This window comes from Anastrepha ludens, chromosome 5, assembly GCF_028408465.1.
Source record: "Anastrepha ludens isolate Willacy chromosome 5, idAnaLude1.1, whole genome shotgun sequence".
NCBI classification, from domain to species: domain Eukaryota; kingdom Metazoa; phylum Arthropoda; class Insecta; order Diptera; family Tephritidae; genus Anastrepha; species Anastrepha ludens.
In genome coordinates, this window is record NC_071501.1 from 115,252,804 (window position 1) to 115,275,882 (window position 23,079).

Below are 23,079 nucleotides of genomic sequence, written 5' to 3' on the forward strand. Positions count from 1 at the left end.
TTACAAGATGTCTGCTACAAAGGATCACTAAGGATCAAAAGGTCTATGTGATGTCTTTCAGCCAGTCAAGTCAACCTAACCTAACCTACATATAGGTATATACATATAGGTATATACATATATAATTGGGGCTTACATCCTTTGTTGGTTATTTTGGCCGAACTCCTCTTCCAATTTGTGGTGTGTGCCTTGATGTCTGATTAAAAAGTTGAAATTGTCGATGACAATATTCTAAAATTTGTTAATTTTTTATGAATTTTGTACAAACTTTGGACGAGCTTGATTTTGAAAAGCTTTTGTTCTTTGGTAAAACAATTTAGCATGGCAAATATTGCAAATATTGTAAAAAGATAAAATTAACTTAATTATATGAGCATCAGTGTATGTATGTGCGTCGCGATCTAAGCAAATATACGGCACCAAAATATTGTTGGCATGAAAATTCCTCGTTGATAAATAAGTTAACAGCGAACCAAACGGAAGACAAATAGAAACAAATTAAATCTCAGTGTAAATATGTAGACAACAAAGCTCCTCATGCGCCATGTTTACAAAAGTCGTAAGAAAATTATTGCACAGTAGCAAACAAATACTGCAGATAAAGGCTGGACCGAATTATTAAAAAAATAATAACAAAAATCTACGTGCGTTCACATGTTTGTATGCATGTGTGTGTGTGTGTGTGTAAGTATGTGGCAAAACTCATAGTTTTAACTTTAGTCATAATAGGGCTTATCTACGCATAAATATGTACGGAGGTAAATATGTAAACATATGTCTACATATGCATGCATAAGACAACATAAGCGTAAACATATTTGTAAAATTTATTAATTTATGCGAACGAATGTATTTATGAGAAGCACACATTTATATGTGCATATAATTAATTCATATGTAGGTATGTAAGTTAGTGGCAATTAAAAATGCGAAGAAGCGGAGTTTAAAATATTGTAATAATAGAAGATGAAATAAAAATAAAAAGTATGGAAAATAACATAAAATTTTAAAATAACAAATATTGGGTTGGCAACTAAGTAATTGCGGATTTGTTTTAGAAAATCAAAGACAATTTTTTCATGAAACTACCATATATACCTATGAAATGAGACTTTTTTCAGTTTCAAAGGTTTATTAACCAAAAATGGTTAAAATTTTATATTCAAAATAATAGCCATCGCTAGCGACACATTTTCCCCATCTCTCAGGCAATTTGTGGATGCCGCGCCATAAAATTTGGCCGTCTTTGCCCGCAAACCAATCATCGAGTCATTTTTTGGCTTCTTCGTGAGAATTGAAGCGCTACTCGGAAAGTGCGTGGCCCATCGATGAAAACAAATGATAATCGGAAGGCGCCAATTCTGATGAGTAAGCTGCATGTACCAGCGGTTCCCAATCGTACGTCTCCACCAATTTCCGGGTCGCTCTTGTTCGATGTGGCGGTGCATTGTCATCAAGAAAAATTACTTTGTGATGCCGATCGGCATATTCAAATCGGCTAATTGTCGTTGGTAGCGTGCACCGTCAACTGTTTCACCTGGTTTTAGTAGCTCGTACCAAATCATACCACGCTGATCCCAGAAAACACACAGCATTGCCCTGCGGCCGAAGCGATTTGGTTTGGCCGTTGTTTTTGGCTTGTGGCCGGGCGGACCATACGATCGTTTACGCTTGGCATTGCAGAAATACACCCATTTTCATCACCCGTAACGATTCGATGCAAAAAAGACTTCCTTTTGAACCGGGAGAGCAGCATTTCATAAGTGGTTTCACGATGTCCACAAATCGTAGTTTGAAGGCCCGAAATTCGACATTTTTAAGAGCGGCAAAAATGCATTGTTGGATGAAACGTAACAAACAATGGACTGAATATTGTTGACAGATGACAGACGAAAAAAACAATATATTTGGGAAGGTTTAAAAATACTTCTAGCGACATCTATGGACTAATAGCTGAAAGTCTCATTTCATAGGTATTCACCTGGTAAATAACTTTATTCTGTAATGTATTGCCCATTTTGATCAATGACCTTTTGTCATCTCTCAGGCAGCATCATAATCCCACGTTCATAAGACTTCTGGTTTTTATTAGCAAAAAACTGAATTAGGTACGATTTGACATCATCATCATTATTAAAATTTTTACCATTCAAAAAGTTTTGTAAAGATTGAAACAAAACGTAATCAGATGGTGCAAGGTCAGGACTATATGGTGGTCGTGGCAAAAATCCCAACCGAGCTCCAATAATTTTTGCCGAGTGGCCAAAAATGTTTGTGGCTCTGCATTGTCATGATGAAATACAATGCTTTTTCGATTTGTCAATTTGGGCCGTTTTTCTTCAACTGCATTGTTTAATTTTGTTAGTTGTTCAATGTAGACATCAGAATTGATCGTTCGGTTGGGTGGTAAGAGTTCAAAGTAGACAATTCCTTTCCACCAAACCGATAGCAAAACCTTCTTTTGATGAATATCAGCTTTTGATGTTGTTTGAGTTGACTCACCTGGCCTACTTCAGGATCTTTTCCGCTTGATATTGTTGTAAACAACCCATTTTTCATTGCCAGTTAGCAGTTGTTTTAAAAATGGATCAATTTTCATTACGTTTCTTTAGCAAATCGCAGCTGTTAAGGGGGAACGTAACTCAAAAAAATCGATTTTTTTGTTTTTACATAAATTTATAGTATAACTACCCAAGAAAATGTGGTAAAAATTTTAAAGCGAAATTCGCTTTATTCCCGATTCTATGTGCACTTAAGTGAGCGCCTGTCGGTTCGGCCCCGTAGTGCTTACGGTGCGATGCTTTATTTCAAACCATGCATCGAGTTTTTGAACATAGCCAAGTTGTTTTAAGTTATTTTCAAAGCGTGTGCGTGTTACATGAAGTTTCTCTGCAATCTCGCGAACTGTGACGATCAGAATCGATTATTGCTTTGATTAGGGCGTCATCAACTTCAACTGGACGACCAAAGCATTTTTCATCATTGAGTTAAAAATCACCAGACAGCACAAGACTTTTTATGAGCTTGCGATGCGCCAAAAGCCAAATATGACGAAACTGTTCCTTTTGATTTTTCATTTTTCAACGAACGCCAAACGAGAACTACGCAACCGATCAAACAACTTTTTTTGTGTTTTACATTTGTACTACGTCTGCAAACTTAAAAATTCAACTGAAGCCATTTGTGGGTGAAATCCGCAATTACTTAGTTGCCAACCCAATTCATACAATTCTTGGTAACTTCTACTAGCGACGTATTTAATGCGCTGAAAATTCAAAAAAATTCTTTTGGTGACCTCGGTAGCCCTTGAGCTGACTCACATACGCAAAGAAAAATATTTTTTCTGTGACAACTTTTTTAGCTTCAAAACAATTGACTCATTTGTTTGTCATTAAACCAGTTCCATTGGCTTGGAAAAGTACTCTTCACTCGAATGAAACATTTCAGGGCTGGTTTCCTTTAGCAGAAATACTTTTGTGTGTTTTAAGAATTGCATTGTAAATTTCTTGCACTCCCTGTCACGCGTGTCATAGTCATAACGGATTTATGATATTTTTGATATTTTATGTCACAGACATGTGATTTTAATGCAACAACTGCCAAACAAGGTTGAAAGCTCTTTGAAAGCTGAATTTTTGAAACTTATTTATTCTTGCAATTAAACTTTTTTAATTTTTCTTTTTTATTTTTAGTAGCTGCTCTCACTTGACTTGCATACATATGTATGCACACACATTCACGGTCATATTTCAAATTATACAGGTCGTGTAAATATTTATGATTGCTTGTATTTGGATGCTCTTCCGTTTTTATTTTAATTAAATTTGCGTTAAAATTTGTGTTGTTGTATATATGTATGCATGAATGTGCGTATGTGTGTGGTACGTGCAGACAGGTGCTTTGATTTGCAACAAATATTAGTTTATATGCTCCTATGCATACATATGTACATGTATATAAATGTGCGCGTGTCTATGCGCGTGTGTGGGAAACAGAATATGATTGTGTCATCTTTTGTTTTGGCCAAATATTGGTACGGTAGATTTTGAAATATTTATTATATATTCGGATAAGATTAAAATAAGAAGGGAAAAACCTTAAACAAATAGACAAAAAGTTGGTAGAAAAAATGGGGCTGGAAGGAAATTTATGACAAAAAAAATGCTTCATTACGAGGTTTTTGTTTTGTTAATATAAAATCCAAAATTTATTTACTTATTCTGAATTGAATAAACAATTGTTCTTACAGACTACTTACTACACGCGGGCAATGGCTTTTTTCAGCGCCTCGAGACTGGTGATCTTTTAGTTCGGACTTTGCTCTCCAAGATGGCCCAAAGAGAGTAATCCATCGGATTCGCGTCTGGTGAATTTGAGAGTCGTTGTGTGGACGTTATGAATTTCGTAACGTTGTTTTTTTAGCCACTCTTGGTTCACTTGAGACTTGTGCCGAGTGCTGTTGAAACGTTCATGGTCTACCACCGAAATATTTGTCGGCCCTCGGTTTCAAAGCAACCTCCAGAATACTTTCTCGATAATATTTCGGCTTTTCGCATTTTCCTTGACACCAGGCTCGATGGAAACGATTGGAGAGCTTCCATCTGCGGTTACAGCGGCCCACACCATTAGCTGTGGCGGATGCTGTCTCCTAGTGGCCAATCAATGACTCAAATTCTCGTATAAACGGTCGATCAAATAAACCCTACCGTTTTGGGAGTTTACGAATTGCTCAATTTGAAAAATTTTCTCGTCAGAAAACACAATGTTCGGAAATTGACCACTTTAGACCAGGCGAAGCAACTCCTTCGCTCCCTCAAGTCTGCTTTGGTGTGAGATCATACGCCGTTTGGATCTTTTAAGACTTGACTTTGAGATTATTTTTCAGTATGCGGCGGATGCGACGGTCAGATATTTTCAGTTTTTTCGCCATTTGATTGGCACTTCGTCGGGGATTTCGCTCAAGTCGCTTCAACAAAAACTTTATTTACTTTAAGGTGCACGAGCTCACAAACAATCGCTGGTTGTGATTTTCCAGTCGAATATAATGCAATCACACTTTTACGTTTGAAATCCATTACTGATTTTCTATTTTCGCGTTTGCTCTCTTCAAAATGCTTCCCTGCGGTAGTAAACAATACTCTGGACTGTCATTTAGCCAATTAAGAGACAGCTGATGTCTGTGCAATTTTTTGAACTCGTTCCACTCTGTCGATTGAGAATTGCTGGTAAAACCTCCGATAAAACGTTTTTTAATATTAAGCGATAATCGAGAGACTTCAATTAACTAAACGGTTTACATCAGCTTCAAGTTTATGTACATCCGCCGAAATAATAGAATATACTTTTAAATCATCCGTATACAGAAAGAAGTTGGCAAAAGAAACACAATTATTTATATCACTGATAGGTTAGATTAGGTTAAAGCGGTTGTCCACTGTGGGACACACTTAAGTTCATGGCCAATTGTGATGCCGCGTGGGGAACTACCCCTTATATCTCCTAAAACCGAAAAACGACAGAGTCGAGATCTTCCAATTCATTAAAGGATTGCTTACCCAAAATGGGGAGTCTACATCTGAATATTATCAAGATATCTTTGATAAATAAAATAAAAAGCAAGGGGCCCAATATACTTCCTTGAGGTACACCAGAGCACACAGAAAAAGAAGCAGACAAGGCACCATCAATAGAAACGACACAATGTCTATTACAAAAGCCAATCTCAGCCAATCTAGGAAACCTGAGTGAAAGTCCTGATATAACAGTTTCTCTAATAAAATTGTTTGTGATACTTTATTCAACGCTTTTGAAAAGCCCATCCCTTCTTTGACAATATTTTCAAATAATATAGAGACTGACGAGAGCTTCCAGATGGGTATGTAATTTTTTTACTACTTTTAAAAATTGGGCGATTGAAGTCAGTTTCCATTCATCGATTATTAATTTGCTTGAAGAACGCTGCTCGTTTCCGGCTGTTTAAAGGAGACTTAAATATTGTCTGATTTAGAGAAATCCTCCAATCCCACGCTAGATTCCATCTTGGATCCGTCTGTGAAAACAGAGGTACCTACATCCGCAACAACTCTCCCCTCTTTCCAATCTTGCCTGCTCGGAAAGATAGCCCTAGCACAGCCCTCAAAGCACAGTTTGCGGATGGAGAGGTCGGTGCGAATATCAGAGAAGGAAGGAGAGATCTGCTTCAAGATGCTGCTATGCCCTACAGGGAGTTGTCTCCAAAGGCCAAACTCCTTCAGTCTAATAGCACTCTAGCAGCAATGGATTTAACCTGCAGATCCGCAGGAATTAAGAATAAGGAGAATAACGTTGAGCGCAGCGGTGGGACATGTTCTACAGGCACCAGTGATGCCCACACATTAAACGGATATTAAAAGTTATTTAATTTTTTTTATTCCATATTTTTTACTTATTTTTGCTTGATCAAAAATTATTAAATTTTTTTTATTTCATTTTTTTTTACTTCTTTTCGCTGATCAAAAACATGTTTCTTCACACAATTTAAAAACTTTAAATGCATTAAATTTCAAATTTGAAAAAAAAATTATTTTCCAAGTAAAATAAAATTCAAATGCACTAAAGGTGCCTACCTACCTGCCTTCCATTGCTTTGTTTTTACTGCTGTTCAAATAAGTGCTTATGACTTCATTTATATTTACATTTCTAATCTTTTACGCGCACAGTAAAAAGCTTTTATTGCCTTACCTTCAACGAAGTGGATGAAAATACAAAAAAAAATTTAATCAAATTTAAATAAAATCCATGTATTCGAAGAGCAATGCAGAGAAAATAAATGTTAGTAATGAATTTCACTTTCCTTATATTTATGAATAATTAAATATTTGACTTGGTAAATAGCGCAATTGCGGGCTAATAAATAAATAACGGAAAATATTTACCAAGAATTTAAAACACAAATAAATAGTGTGCGAATCATTGAAAGAAGATGCGACTGAATGCCACGAGAGCAAAATGTTGTTGACAGTTATCCGCTTTACAGTGAATGAATGAAAGAAAAATAGATTTTCCAAATACACTAAATTACACATAAGTGTAGTAAATATTCAAAACTCCCAAATGAAATTTTTGTTGGTAAATTTTTGGATCATATCTTAAATTGATACCGATGACTTTCCGCCGCTATATCATATCTCTGCACTTAAATGACATTGGGAAATACTACAAACTTGACTCCAAGCTCAGCTTATGGTATATTGAAAAACTGTTTTGAATGACGCGTATTATATTATTCCATTCTATATTATTATTAATTGAAATTGTAAGGAGTGACTGTTTATAGCCGAGCTTGGAGTGAGCCTCTATTGGCTTAGTTTTCTTTGAAAATTCCACTGGCAGGGGCTTTTAGGTTACAAAGCCGCCATGATTACCGACTTTCTACGGACTGAAATTGAAGACATGAAATTTTCTCGAAGTTCAAAGGAATAATCCTCTTTGCTTCAATTGTTAAATTTTTTTTTTATTTGTTTCAAAAGTGTTATCCTTGAATCATTGGATATTAGATATAGATCGTACCTAAAATATTAGATAAGATAGTATCCATTTATACTTTCTTTTTAGACATCAAACCTTTTGAGGCTGCATGCTCTTGATGCCTTCTGGTAGGTTTTGTTCTTTACGTAAATTATGAACCATTTCTTTTTTGCGATCCACATTTTTAACTAAATATTTGATAGCCACCAATATTCTACAAGAAACATGCTGTATTCTGGGGTAACGTAATAGAAAAGGAGGCTTGGGACCTCCCAAAAAAATTGAAATTTTTAAATCGCATTTTTCCGGAATCACAAAAATTAGGGTAATGAAATTTGTCTTAGGATGAAAATTGGTAGGTATTGAAAAAGCGGGCGCACCACCTAACAAATAAACTGAAATTTCTAAATCGCATTTTTCCGGAATCACAAAAGTGAAGGTAATGAAATTTGTCTTATGGTGAAAATCCCATACAAATTGCTACCTTCACATAGCTTTGCTTTGCTCTGGAACCGAATGTGTTAAGGTACTGAAATTTCAGACAGTTACATAGATTATGAAAGAACAAAGGAATTTCTTAGTCTCTCAAGAGATAATATCTCGAGGGTCGTGCCCTGTTTAAGCGGTCATTGGATATTTGGCATGCATTCCTCGAGACTAGGAGTTTTCTCCCATGAATATTGCAGAAGTTGCAGAAATGAGGAAGAGGAAGAAACAAATGAGCACTTCCTTTGCAATTGCCCAGCCTTAGTATCACAACGGACCTGTAAGGTCTAAGTGAGTTGGTCGTGCAGACCGACTAGCACCATAACCTAACCTAACCTACATAGATTATGAATGCTGTACTTGAGGTGAAAAGTAGTAGGTATTGCAAAAGAGGGTGTGGCACCTCCCACACATACTTTAATCTCAAATTGGGTGTATAAAATAAATGAATCAATGAAAACTTCAAAATCTGAAAACACTTTTTACGGATCGCTGATATGACTTGAACAAAAATGCACATATTTTAGCACAGGAAATTAAAAAAAAATGAATTTTGATCTCAGAAATACCAAACAAACTCTGACCTATAGTTGCATTGCCTTGCATAGTTGAGTTGAAGTTGAATAAAACCTTCCAGTTACAGAGAAAACTGTTATTGGACGGGTATTACTACATAGTAACGTAAAATACTTCAATTCTAATTCCACCAACTCATTTTAAACATTATATAACTATCTGCATACGTGGCTATATATATGTATGTATCTTCCTACTAATCATATTTATTTTTGTTTTTATTAAAATGTTTTTTTATGGAGACACAACCACGCTGCTGTTTTCCGCATAACAAACAAAAAATTCTTACTGTGGTTTGTGCTACTGACACTTGGCATTATTTTAACCCAACAGTAACTCTCTGCAATTCCGCAGTTCCAGACCGGGTCGACCGCCGAAACGTGGCCCCGTCGGTTTATCGCTGCCTCCCTCACATTTGTCACAACATCCGCAATTGAAGAAGCATCGTTTGGACAATGGTGACTACGCTTACGAGAACGGTCATATTGGTGGTGAGTAGAAGAAGAATTTCATTTTTTTATTTATTATGATAGTTTTTAAGCATAAAAAAATTAATTAATAATTAAAAATAAAATTAAACGTATGCAAAAAATCTGTTTAGGTATATGAACAAAATCGCATCCCTGAAGTATTTTACTTACGAGTATACTTGAAATAATCACTATAAATTCGTATCCCTACGATTTCGTCTCATAAACACCACGTTGCGAAATTATAGATACCACAATTTTTTATCAAAAAGACTCATAGATCTCGAACGGATAAAGGCTGAAGCAATCTTAACCTAAGCAGAAAGGACATAAAACTTTACACTGAACTACTAACAGGTGAACTTAATTATCACACGAAAAAGACAGGTGCGATAGAAAACGATTCCTGTACACTGGGCAAAGAGGCACAGGAAACAGCAGAACATATTCTATGCGATTGCCCAGTAGTGGCACGACGCAGACTAAATTACCTGGGAAATGGGGCTATGGATCCAAACATTCTGATAGAAATTAAGCCTACAGCAGTTCTAGGATTTATTAACAGCCTAAAATTGTTTGCTGTGACACATGGCTGCACAGTAGATCTCTTCAGGTCGCAGGTCACAAACAGCCAATCAATAATCATAATAAAAAACCATTTTTTTAAAACAATAAAATACACAGATAAACATCTATTTATAATAAAGTAATTCCACTACAACAAAAACCATATAGCGCAATACTTTAAATTTATACAAAAATCTTCAAGTTATTTATTTCTAATTTTTCAAAATTCCATCAAAGCTTTCAACTTTTTAATCAGAATTTGTTATAATTTTTCTGGATGTTATGTTTTATAGCCCATTGAATCCTACCAGTCAGAAAGTGCAAATTTCAAGTAAGTAAGTTGATTTTTGGGAATTTTTTTCGTTAACGGTACTAGGCTTCTTCTTCTGGTTGGTTGGTTGGTTTAAGAGGTAATTCTTCCAGAATCCAACTAGCGCTTCCGCACCATTTTGATGCCACATCCTCGTTACCAAATTGTTTACCAGTTATTTACAGCATGACTATATCCAGTCTGTGCGGTTCAGGAACCTTATCAGGTTGTAGACATCTAAGCCAGACAGCTGTTCAAGACTCTCACAGAGGAAATGGAAGATTTTTTCTCTGGTTGTTTATAACTTTGACAGTATGTGTTGTGAGGGATGCCCATTTTGGCTGCTTGTTCTCCGACAGATCAAAAGCCAGTTATGACTGGCGTTAGTCTCCAGGCGTCCCGTCGTTTCATGTTTATCAATATTGACGATTGCTTAAGGTTGTAGGTGGGCCATAAAGTTCTGCTAATTTTGCATTTCGTCTGGTCTCTCTATCTACAATCTGCGATTCGCCGGTATTTTAGGGAAATTGCATTCTTGACCGCACCTAATGGTGTGAATACTGGTACTGCATTATTCATTACCTTCGGTGCTCCGATGTCCTGGGACCCAGCTTAAGGTAACTATATGGTTTTCACTTAAGGTGGTAAGGCTAGTCCTGCTTTGTTCCACCAGTTTAGAGGTTGTTGTCGCCGATTGCCTGGATTGCAGCTTGGCTATCAGAAAGAATAGCGATATTGCCCTTAAAAGAGGCTTCATCATCTATGTAAAAAAAAATTATTCGAACTGTACTTTGCATGAAAAAAAAGCTGAAAGACTTCACTGAAAAAACAAAAAAATATTTAAACTCAACGATATTTTGTAGTTACATACTTCAAACTCGCACTTTGTTATACTTAAATTCAATGGGCTATGAAACAGCATATCCGAAAAATTTCTGAAGATTCTGGTTAGGTTATGATAAATGGCTGTCCATGCCAGATCCCACTTACATAAATAATAAAATTCGTTAATTGCGATACCATACAGAGAGAGGGGGGAGAAGAACCGAGCTAGGGGAAAAAGCGAGGAAGATTCTTGTTGAAAACTTAAAAGTGTTGATGAAATGTTGAACAATTTTGTGCAACGTTTGAAGCTTCGTGTTACATGATGCTTGTTGTAGTATGAAGTGGGGTGCCATTAATTTTGCAACGAGGTGTATATGAGACGAAATCGTTGGGGTGCGAATTTAATAGTGATTGGGGTAAGTAGATGGAGTTTTCCTCACGTAAATTGACATTAAGTGAGTTTTTGAAAATATATCGGATGTTTTTTTTTAAGAGCTTGAGCACATAAAATGATAACACTAAACAAAATATTGTTGGAATAATTTTTTTAATGAATTAAATGAATTAATTTTTTTATTTAATTTCATGGCATTTATTATTTGAATATAAAATCCAGCATATGCCCGCTGTGGGTTCCATTCGATCAGTCCAATTTTTTCTACCTTTTCCAATAAATCTGGCCGTAGGGCGTTAAAGGTGGCTTGAGTATTGCAATAAATCTACTGCGCCGTCTTCTTGGAATTAAAGGTCGTTGATGTTGACGTTGATTGTTCATTAATTTTTGGAAACAAATGATCAGACAGCATGGCTCGACAGCGCTCGCCATTCACCTTAAGGGCATCTCCTTTCTCATTTCAAATGAAATAAAATCCGATATCAGATATTTTTTTTTTTTCAAAATAAATTTCCACAATTTGGAACCGTTGAAGCTTTGACTTGCCAAAGCTTCCTGAATAGAAATGTCAACGCAGTTTGCCATTCTCAGCTGTCAAACCATAGTTATCGGTATCGATAGTTCTCATGCAGCTAAAAATCACGCGATATAAATGCATTTTTTGACCCAGAAGAATGAACTTTGTTTAGAAAACTAACTCAATAATAATTTGATTTCTCCAAACACATTTTTTTTGTATTTTGGTTCATCTGGCGACTACCAGTCTTCACTTTGGCGCTTGATTTCTGGGTCAATTTTAAGACTCCACATTTTATGCTAAATCAGATTGAATTCAGTTTATCGAAAGCCTTTGGATAAGTATCTCTGATATTTAATCTAACTTCTTGTCCGCGTGTGTTAAGAACTACTCAGATTTTTAAATAACAAATTCATATTTACATATTTTTTTAAGCCACCGAATAGTTTCATTACTTTGCAATTTTTCTAAGACTGGTATGATAAAAACTACAAAAGGTATTCCATTCTATTATTTCGATTATAAATGGACCTGTTACCTGAGTTTTCAGTTAGCAGCTGAAAAGCTTTCCCCAAATATTTTATTATGTCAATAAATAAAATTTTCAGTGCTTTTCGCGGTTGCGCGCATTTCTCACACATTTCTCCAAGCGAATTTTCCATTCGAAACCCAAGAAGAGTAAATCGAGAACTCCACAAATCAATCAAAACTCATCGCCAGCAGCCGTTGAAAATACACAAACAACAAACAAGTCACAATGAGCACCTACGGCAAGCTATCATCAATGCCAAACCGACAATAGCAAAACCGCACAAACAACAGCAATAGTAATAAAGGCAATAACAAAGCATCACAAAAGCAATAACAAAACATCTTGCAACAAAAACAAACCTCAATTGCAAACAATAAACAACAATAAGTAATTGCAGCGACGAATGCAACAAAACTGTTAATAATCCGCGTGTGCAGAAAAAGGAAATAATCGCAAAAAAAAGAGAAAACGAAAACGAAAAAAGGAAAATAATCGTCAGTGAAACGAAAAGGAAGTGACTAAAGAAATTAAAAAAAAGAAAATGATAAAACCCAAAACAGTTGAAAAGTAGCTGGGAATGCAAAGAAATGTATCAGTTCCAGGTTTTAGCTGAAAAATCACTGTAATTCCACAGAAACATAATTCATGGCCGGCTGACTGACTGGTCCGCTCGTTGGTTGGTTGTATAGTTGGCTACGATGATGGCTGGACTTATGTTGCCTGCCATTATTATTGCGCCAAACCACGAATATATGTGGTATTTATTTTTCCAGTTATACATTCGCTCATCTACTTATCTGTGTTCTGATAGCAGCGTAGCGCAATTGCATCCGAAATGGAATCGAAAGAAATTGAATGCCATGGAATCAAATAATTTTAAGCCTCGCAGAAATGATCGTGCAGTGGGAATTGTAAGGCTTATTTATTTGTAAATTGTTTTGTGGCATTTATTTTGTGTGAGTTGCGCAACAGTGGGGCCAAATGTATATGCAAATACCGAACAGACTCGTTGGATGTTTATAACATAATTTTGGTTTTAGGAAAAAAATGACATCTGGTTCGCGATACCCAGATTATATGTAGTTAACTTCACTTTTCATGATTTCATAGTTAATTTCACTTTTTAAAATTTCGTAATATTCTGGAAGAAAGGCAGGCTGATGGCATAACATCAATTTTTTTTGTTTTGTTTTTGGCGGGGTTCAAAATGCGTTTACTGCTTTGAGTGGTGTGAGCACTAAAACAATACCTCCTCCTCTTCTAGGGAGACTCCCTTCCCGATACTACTTCCTGCATTACTTCGAGAGGGCCCAGAACGGCGTCATTGAAGTGGACCAGTTTTATTCACTCACGTCTGGGTCCACTATATTTGTAGCCAGCTTCCTGCTATAGGCTTGTGTCCTTAGGTCTCTATCTGTGCCGTGTTTGCGTTTATTGACCACAATTGGTTCCTGCGTCCAGGATTCATCGGAAGAATGCTATATCAATTTTTTTAGTACCGTCTTGTTCCCGCCTGTTATCGTCATGAGTCTGAGTTAGCGCCTCCTTACTCAAAAGTTCCTACTCTTCAGCCGCCCACTCCTGATCCCATGGTGCAATTTTAGGTGTAAGGGTATGTAGGGTACAACGTCAGGTATGACTTCACTATGCACTCTGGCACTGATTACTATATTCAAAATTTCATTAAAAGATTAAGTCCTCCATCCGTCGTTTTAATTCGTATTGTAGTTTTCAAAAAGTAAGGTCCGTAAAGTAGCCTCAGAAGCTTCTCTAAGAGAACTTTTTGCTTTCCATTACGATTTCTTTTTTTTTCATGATTTCAGAAGATGTTTATGCTCCCTTTCTTGAGAATTCGTCAGCTGTCTCCTCGCTAAAGAGATATCTCAATACGGTTCAGAGTGGTTCAAAATATATTTCTTGCTTCTTACCAATACCACTCGCCTCCCACTCTTAGTTGCAGCTATCGCGACATTATCTAGAAGCTTCGTAGAATCTGACAGATATAAAAGATCTGGACTAGTAAGCTCATAAGAAGTGTATTCAGACCTTTTTTATAGTTTTATTTTTTTAACTATCTCAGAAAAATCCTTTGTCAATAGAGCTTCCTGCCAAAGGTGTGGACGGGCCGGACCTACTGCTTTCGCTTTACAAAGTAAGCTTACACAAAGAACAATCATACACGACGGCCGCCATCCTATACTTTTATAAAAAAATAAATAAATAAATAAATTCCAAAACATTGCACTGTGATCAAACCATCGCAGAGATTCAGTCCTCTTGGCGATTACGATTGTGTTGCATATACCCATTTGATTTGCGACTTCGCTGCCATTGCCAAAGCAAATCATCATAAAACTCACTCATTGCTAAGTGCACCGAATAAATGGTTGACTGGTCGATTGACTGACTGGCTGACCGCAGCAAAGGAAATCTTAGGAGATAAACACTGCAGTATTTTTACGAACTGAAAAGAGAAATCGGCTTAAATTTATTGTTGCAGGCGCAGCAGCCGGAATACAAAATGACTGCGTGAGCAACAGAGTTTTAGAAGTAATGGAGCAAACAGAAATCATCTTTTCATGCATTTTTTGCACTGCTTAGTGCAGTTTAAGATTTGGAGTGTTGAATATTATAGATAAAATCTTTATTGCAACTTAACTGTATTGCATAGCCTAAATTGGTAGATGTAAAGCGGGAACTCTCTATTCTCTGGAATAAAATATTTAGATTTTTTTGTTGAGTGGCAAGTATCCCACTCCTTTGTATCAGCGCTGCTGAAGTAATTGAGTATGCTGGCATGCTGATCTAAGACTTTAAATTCTACCAGAAAGTTCGGTGGCTCACAGAAGGTTTCAAGACCGGGGCAATTTCCTGTGAGAACAAAGGCGGCGACCTGGGGCCTGATACCCAGAGGGTACTTAAATTATGAAGGGAACACTTCTCAAACCTGCTAAACAGTGACAGCTGCGCAGCCCCAGAGAAGGTGAAGATCCCGGTACCCCAATCGTTGATGACGGGACTGTTGTTCCCGCTAACGCAGCTAAAGAACAACAAAGCGGCGGGAGCCGACGGAGCTATTCAAACATGGCGGCGAGGAGCTGGTAGGGTGCATGCATCAGCTCCTATGCAAAATATGGTCGGATGAAGGCATGCCAGCCGATTGGGATTTAAGTGGGTTCTGCCCAATCCACAAGAAGGGTGATACTGCAAAATGTGCCAATTACCGCGGAATTAGTCTTTTAACTACCGCGTATAAGGTTATAGCGAGCGTATTGTGTGAAAAGCTGAAGCCCACCATCAACCAATTGATCGGACCTTATCGGGGTGGCTTTATAGCTGGAAAATCTACCATCGATCAGATATTCATAATGCGCCAAATCTTGGAAAACCCCAGGAAAGGGGGGTCGATTTCAAGCTGCATTCGACAGTATGAAAAGAAGTTGCCTATATGCCACTATGTCTCAATTTGATATCTCCACAAAACTCAATATCAGCAACGCCATCAGAGGTGGGAAGGGCCTCTCCGAGCCGTTTGATACCACACGAGGTTTCAGATAGGGTGACTTGTTTAACCTGATGTTGGAAAAGATCGTGCAAGCCGCAGAACTTTATTGCACAGGCACAATTTTTTATAAGAGCGTATAATTGTTGGCGTATGCCGATGATATCGACATCATGGGCCTTAACAACCGAGCTGTTAGTTCTACCTTTTCTAAACTGAGAAAGAAGCAAAGCGAATTGGTCAGGTGGTGAATGAGGGCAAAACGAAGTACCTCCTGTCATTGAGCAAACAGTCGGCGCACTTGCGCATCGGCATCTACGTCACTGTTGACAGTTATGATTTCGAGGTTGTAAAAGACTTCGTGTATTTAGGAACCATCATTAACACCCATAACAATGTCAGCCTTGAAATCCAACGTAGTATCTCTCTTGCCAACAACCGCTACTTTGGGCTAAGTAGTCAATTGAGTAGTAAAGTCCTCTCTCCACGAACAAAACCAACACTCTACAAGACTCTCATCATGGCCGTTCTAATGTATGGCGCAGAAACTTGGACGATGCCAGCGACGCTTGGAGTGTTTGAGAGAAAGATTCTGCGTAAGATTTTTGGACCTTTGCACGTTGGCAGCGGTGAGTATCGTAGGCGATGGAACGATGAGCTGTTTGAGCGTTACGACGACATAGACATAGCGCAGCGAATTAAGATCCAGCGGACCTGCTGGTTAGGCTATGTCACAAATATATGCAAACGCTCCGGCTCTGAAAGTATTGTATGCGGTACAAGCTTATGGCAGAGGAAGGTGTCCTCTGCTATGAAAAGGTTAGATGAAGAAGGACTTGACTTAACTCTGTGTTTCCTACTCGTGGCGGTTAGCTCGAGAAAAAAACGACTGGCGCGCTCTTTTAAACTCGGCCAAAATAGCTTAAGGGTTAATTTGTTTTTTAATCTGAAATGAACACATTTAAATAGTAAAGTTAGAACTGATTTTTTTGTGTGTGTAATTAAGGAGTAATGAAATGGTAATTTGGGTAACTACTTTATCAACATCTTCGACTCATTTTCTAGCACTTCTTCAATTTCCTTCAGTTGTCGTAGTTTTCTCTTCATTCATTTTTGTTTGTATGATTTTTCTTTATTATATGTTTTTTCTTTACATTTTGCTTTCTTTAAGTTACCACAGTAAAACACAAAAAATATCTTTTCTTTACATGTCTGCATTCACATTTTTTCCAAATAACTCTGGCCTTTTAATTGATTTCTTCACAATGCGAGTCGATATGCTCATATGTATGCGCACACACACATACGCATGTATGAATGTATGCAATTACTCGCACTTACTTTGATTCGTTCATTCTTCTTTATTTTCAAATTCAATTTTTGACATTTAACACGCCCCCAACTTCGACTAGGACTACAACAATAACAATCAAATAAATAATTGTACATATCCAAGTTTCTCAGCGCAAATGCGTTCATGATTTGTCGAAAATCTCGCTACAATCTTTGATTCGAATATTCAATTTACTGAAATCGGCAAATACTCGTACGAGTAGTTATAAAATTTCTTTAGAAGTCCAAAGACTGACTGGCTGTCTTACTGTATTTCTTAATGCGTTGAGTGCATCTCTCATTGCTACCTTTTATTTGTGTTTTTAATTTTTTATTATTTCTTTTTTTGAAGTTTTTTCTGCCTTCGCCAAATTTGCTTTGTCAGCATTGCGGCGTTTCTTTTACATCTGCGCATTTTACATTTACTGTTGTTGTATTGATTTGTATTAAATCCTATTTTTTGATGTTTGTTATGGAAGCCGCGCTTTGCAAATGCTCAGTTGAGTGAGTGAGTTATGGGCGTTGATTTTTGGGTGATATGCAGTTTTTTTTGAAGCGCCAAGCATTTTTTAGTTGCCTCACAAAGTCTATTGCCTGATAAAAGACACCGTTAAAAGAACTGAAGAATGAGCAGATTTTGCAATGTTATTTGTACTTCTGGATATTTTTACAACTATGCATATATGCGTACCTAAATATACGGGTATGTATGTATATATGCATATATAAAGGGTGGTTAAGTTTCAAGGGCCGGTGTTGATTTAGAATAAAATACAATTTTTTTTAGGAAATTATTATCATTTCTCTTAATTATGATAATATTGGTTGGCTGCCGCGGTCTCGGTGGCATACCTCCATCCGATGGTCCAAATTTTCGATGGCGCTGAGGCATAATTGTGGTTCTATGCCGAATTATCTCATCCTTTAGCTCTTGAATTGCTGCTGGCTTATCAACGTACACCTTTTCTTTCAAATAACCTCAAAGAAAGAAGTCCAACGGTGTCATTGACGTTTAGGTTGAAATTTAACCACCCTTTATATATACATACATTCAATTAGTAATACGGCCTAATGAAGCTTTTAATATCGATTTAAAGTTGCAATACGATCACTCTAATATTAAATACTTCCGGGATTTGTCTCCCTGATAATTTTGCTCTTAACAAACAAAACTGTCGCATTTAGGGATCGGAAAACTCGCACGTGATCGTCGAATCGTCCAATGCTCTCCTCAGAGAGTGATGCGGTGGCCCCATTGACTCATATTTCAGTGAAGCTTCTGCTGGAAACGCTATTTCGGTCAACGGTGAACACTATAGGGGCATGATGATGAATGATTTTTTGTAACCAGAAATTGAAAACATAGACTCAGACGATCTATGGCTTGAGCAGATTAGCGCTCCTTACCACACAGCTCATGCTACGATCGATCTTTTGCGCGCAAAGTTCAGTTATCGGAGCTAAGATTTGGCGCCATTAGACTTTTCTTGGCGGTTGTTGTGAATGACACTGCGTTCCATGAGATAGAGAATTTCTTCCCTTTCAAAAAAACCTATAATTCACTGCAATTAATTGATTTTTTGTTGATATTTTTAAATTTTTAACTGCATGTAGTTTAACTAATGCTTTCCTCACCAAATGTGCAAATTACTTTTGCATTGACAAGCAGCGAAGCATCAAAATATAAACTTTTAGATGTACCCAGTATATTTGCGAAAAATTGCATGTAAAGACGCTACAAATAGCTGATTTAAGGAGATGTAGAGAACACTCAATTGCAGGCGCGCTATAACGGAAATTCATGTGGTGCTGATTTCTTCGATACTCGTATAACAATTTTTTATATATATAACTTTATTGTTTAAAGTCGCTCTAGTAATTAAGGGTCTCTTAAAAGATTCTCTAGCCAAAAGTACATCACATCTATCGAACGCCTGCAAAACAAATTCCTGCGAAGCGTAGTAAACGCGCCATTATTATAAGGAACTAGCGGACCCTCTGCCTGCTTCGCTAGGCATATCAAAATTAGAAATGAATAATGAACACTCGATTTAAATTCACTCTATGTGTATTTATTCTTTTTTTACAATATAAAATTAATGTTAATTTTAAACTTAAACTAACGCAAAGCCTTTTCGTAAACTACATTTTTTGTTTCGCCCTGAGTTGTGGTGTAAATAAACAGAACTGATTGCTTTCCTACACGTGAACATGATACATATAATTGTCCGTGCGAGAAGCATGGATATTCTAAGTCAATTCCGCATAATTCCAGCGATTGTCCTTGTGCTTTGTTTATTGTCATTGCAAATGCAAGACGTATTGGAAATTGCAATCTTTTGAAGTCAAAAGCTAAATCTGGTGGAATCAGCGGAATAGGCGGAATCAATACGTATTCACCTTTGAATTTTCCTTTTAAAATTGTTGCTTTAATAAGATTATTCATGACCTTTTTGACTGCTTATCTTGTTCCGTTACACAATCGTGGCTGATTTAAATTTCTAAGTAAAGTATCAATTGATTTAAATGTTACAATCTCACCAGGCACATCATTTAAAATATTCGCATTCAATTGACCAACATCCTTATTTTTCGCAGCCAGTATTGCTCTTTCAGCTAAGCAATTGTGATTTTGATAATTTTGCGCAATATTTGGAAAAACACTTGAAACTAATTCTTGTTTTGTGTGTGTGAAATTACAAAAATTATCTGGCAAAGTGATTAAGCCAGTAGCAGCATCAATAGGTTTTTGTCGATTTCCTATCTTCAGAAGTTGTCTTGAAAATTCGTCAGCCGATGCATAATTTTGCAAATAAATTCGTAGATTCGTTTTCAAAGTCAAAGTTTTTACGTGCCTCCATAAATGGGATGTCTTTAAACATGCTTTTAATTCATCTACTGGTGTTGAACGGGGAATTACTGGCAAAGTATGACGAAAATCACCAGACAATAATATTACAGCACCACCAAATATTTCTTGATTATTACGTAATTCATCCGTACATTCATCCCACACAATTAATTTGCATTGTTGCAAAACTCTTCCCAATCCAGAATTTTTTGAAATGTTACATGTTGGATTTTCATTAATTTGCATGTTCAATGGTAATTTAAGTGCGGAATGCGCTGTACGGCCACCATCTAATAATGTACGAGCTATTCCAGACAATGCAAGCGCTAATGCCATATTGTTTTGTGATCTTAGACTTTCACCACAAAAAAATTACTCAAACCCATGAACAAAGTTATACTAATAGAAACCTGATCTTAATACTCGAGCTACCATCAAATTAACACATTTTATTTTTTAAAGGAACATTTATGGCGACTGTCGATCCATATTGATGGATTTCAAAAAATGTATGGATTCAACCGCTGAATAATTTCGTATATTTTAAATCCATCTAAACTTTTACATTTGCGCATTTATATACAATATATGTATTTAACATTTAATTTAAGTAAATGTTTCAATATTTGTCCAAAAAATTTGAACTTCGAAAAATACAGGCTTATGGTTATTAATGGAATCAAATATATTTAACGAATTTTTATTTTAACTAAATCATAAAACGTTCAAATGAAGCTCAAAATATTTTTCCAGTTTAAAATAAAAAAATAGTTAAAAAAAACTAAAAAACACGCTTTTATTGCCAATCGAACTAAAAAGTATAAAATAAATTATTATACAATATATTATTAAATTATAACAAAAATTAAGATACAAATAGAATAATTCAAATTCCAGTTAAAACCGTGGGATGCTTGATATAGTAAATATTACAATCATTCTATTGGCAACTACCTATGTAAAGTGAAGCAAAATGCATTCCACGCTTTTAACTCTAATTTGAATTACTCTATTTGTATCTTAAATTTTGTTATAATTCTGTTCTGAGGAAGTTGACTATGACTGATCGTTCGATTTGCTATTACTTCATTATAGGTCCCTTTGGCATTAAAATTTATTTTCTACTTTTTAGTTCAATTAGCAATAAAAGCGTGTTTTTTAGTTTTTTTAAACTATTTTTTATTATATATAAGATAGCGGCCTTAATCGTGATTTTGGCATATCAAATGTGACTGAAGTAGCGAAGCAGTTTGCTATAGCTCACAAATAGAGCAACGTACTATGTGAACTTTCATTTGAAGTGGTCAATTTATTCTTTGTTTACGAGTACAAGCCATTTAGTATCGACGCGTTACAGTATTTTCTGCAATGGAAAAAATCTAGGTTCGTGCAATGATTGAATCTTCTAGTTTTGGAAGGTTTAAAACCAGAGGAAATTTATGAACGGATGTTGAAAGTATATAAGGACTTTTCGCCATCAATTAGTACAGTAGAAAGATGGGTTGCTGAACTTAAATGAGGTCGTACAAGCCTTGAAGACGATCCACGTCAAGAGCGTCCAATAACAGCAACAACTCCAGAAATCATAGAAAAATAGAGGATATCGAATAGGAAAATCGTTGAGTGACTGAAAGAGATTTAGTAGAAGCCCTAAGGAATATTTTGACTGAAGTATTGGGTTTCAAAAGGCTGTGTGCACAATGGGTGCCGCATTCAGCATTTGCTAACAATGGAACAAAAACACATTCTAATGCGACTTTCACAGCAACATTTAGAGCGTTTTCGAAAAGATAAAGTGGATTTTGTGTATCCATTCATCACAATTCATGAGACTTGGGTCTATTACCATGATTCTAAATCAAAACAAGATACTAAGGAGTGGTGTGAACCAGATTCTTCGGCTCCGGAATGCGTTTCTGTCCAGAAATCGGTCAAGAAGTTGTTAGCATCAGTTTTTTAGGATGCGAAAGGAGTTTTGTTTGGGGATTACTTGCGAATTGGTAAAACAATAAATTCTGAATGTTATTGTAACCTTTTAGACCAGCTGTGGAAGAAAATTTGTGAAAAAAGACCCAGTTTGCAAAAGGAAAAAAATATTTTTCATCAGAGCAATGCACCGTGTCACAAGAGCATTTTGACAATAGCTAAAATCCATGAATTAAAGTTCGAATGGTTGGAGCATTCATCGAATTCAACAGACTTGGCCCCTAGCGACTTCCATCTGTTTTCAGAGGTAAAACAATTCATGCGTGCAAAGCGTTTTTCATCAAATGATGGGGTCATAACAGCTGTGGGAGCGTATTTTGCAGCCCTTGCAGATTCTCACTTCATTGATGGATTTCATAAATTGGAATCTGATTGGGGCAAGTGCATTGATGTTCAGGGAGACTACACTGAATAATAAAGTGTTTTTTTTTTATCGAACCGCAAAACGTGTGAACAACCATAAATTACACAGGCACACAAAAAAAAAAAAGTGTCATGTCCAAGACATTAGACTAGTGTATTCCGACGTATTTTTTCGCACTGAATCCGAATCCGAAGCCAGAATACTCAAATTGGCTCCCGTTTTTGAGATAATCTCAAAAAACTGAAAAAAAAAATAAATAACTGAAAAAAGAAATAAACATTTTTTTCAGATCCTACGGTAGTGCATTTCGATGTATTTTTTCCCGCTGAGTCCGAACCTGATGCAAAAATTTCCATATTGGCTAAAATTTTTGAGACAATCTCAAAGAACTGCTCAAAAAATCGAAAAAAGAGCAAAACCAAACGTAATAATTTTCTCGAGAAATTATGGTAGTGTTTTTCGACGTACTTTTTCCCGCTGATTACAAAAATGTTGCCAAACATATTTGCAAATGTAAAAAACCAAACGTAATTTTTTGAGACACTATTGTAGTGTAATTCGATGTGTTTTTTCCGCTGATTCTAAAACTAAAGCCAGAATTGGCGTATTGGGTCAAATTTTTGAGATAATTTAAAAAAACCGCTTAAACCTGGCGTATTTGCTCAAATTTTTGATATAGTCTCAAAAAATTGTTAAAAAAGTCAAAGTAATGAAAAAAATTTTTTTTTGTAGATTCTACGGTAGCCTGTTTTACGTATTTTTGTACTGGTTCCAAATATGAAACAAAAAATTAGGGTGTTCGTTAATGTTTTTGAGATATTCTCATAAATCTGCGCATAAAATCAAGTTGAAGGCAAAACA

General features: G+C 36.2%; 1 protein-coding gene across 6 annotated transcripts in view; it reads left to right on the forward strand.

The window, feature by feature from the left end:
- LOC128863714 (uncharacterized) overlaps positions 1-23,079 on the forward strand; it is a 100,307-nt gene that overhangs the window by 41,494 nt on the left and 35,734 nt on the right. For 5 of the 6 annotated variants that reach the window (XM_054103011.1, XM_054103015.1, XM_054103013.1 and 2 more), the window contains one exon: positions 8,902-9,059. In XM_054103011.1, the coding sequence (XP_053958986.1) occupies positions 8,902-9,059 (158 nt within the window). The remainder of the gene's footprint in view (positions 1-8,901; positions 9,060-23,079) is intronic. The other variant, XM_054103014.1, reaches the window with a different exon arrangement.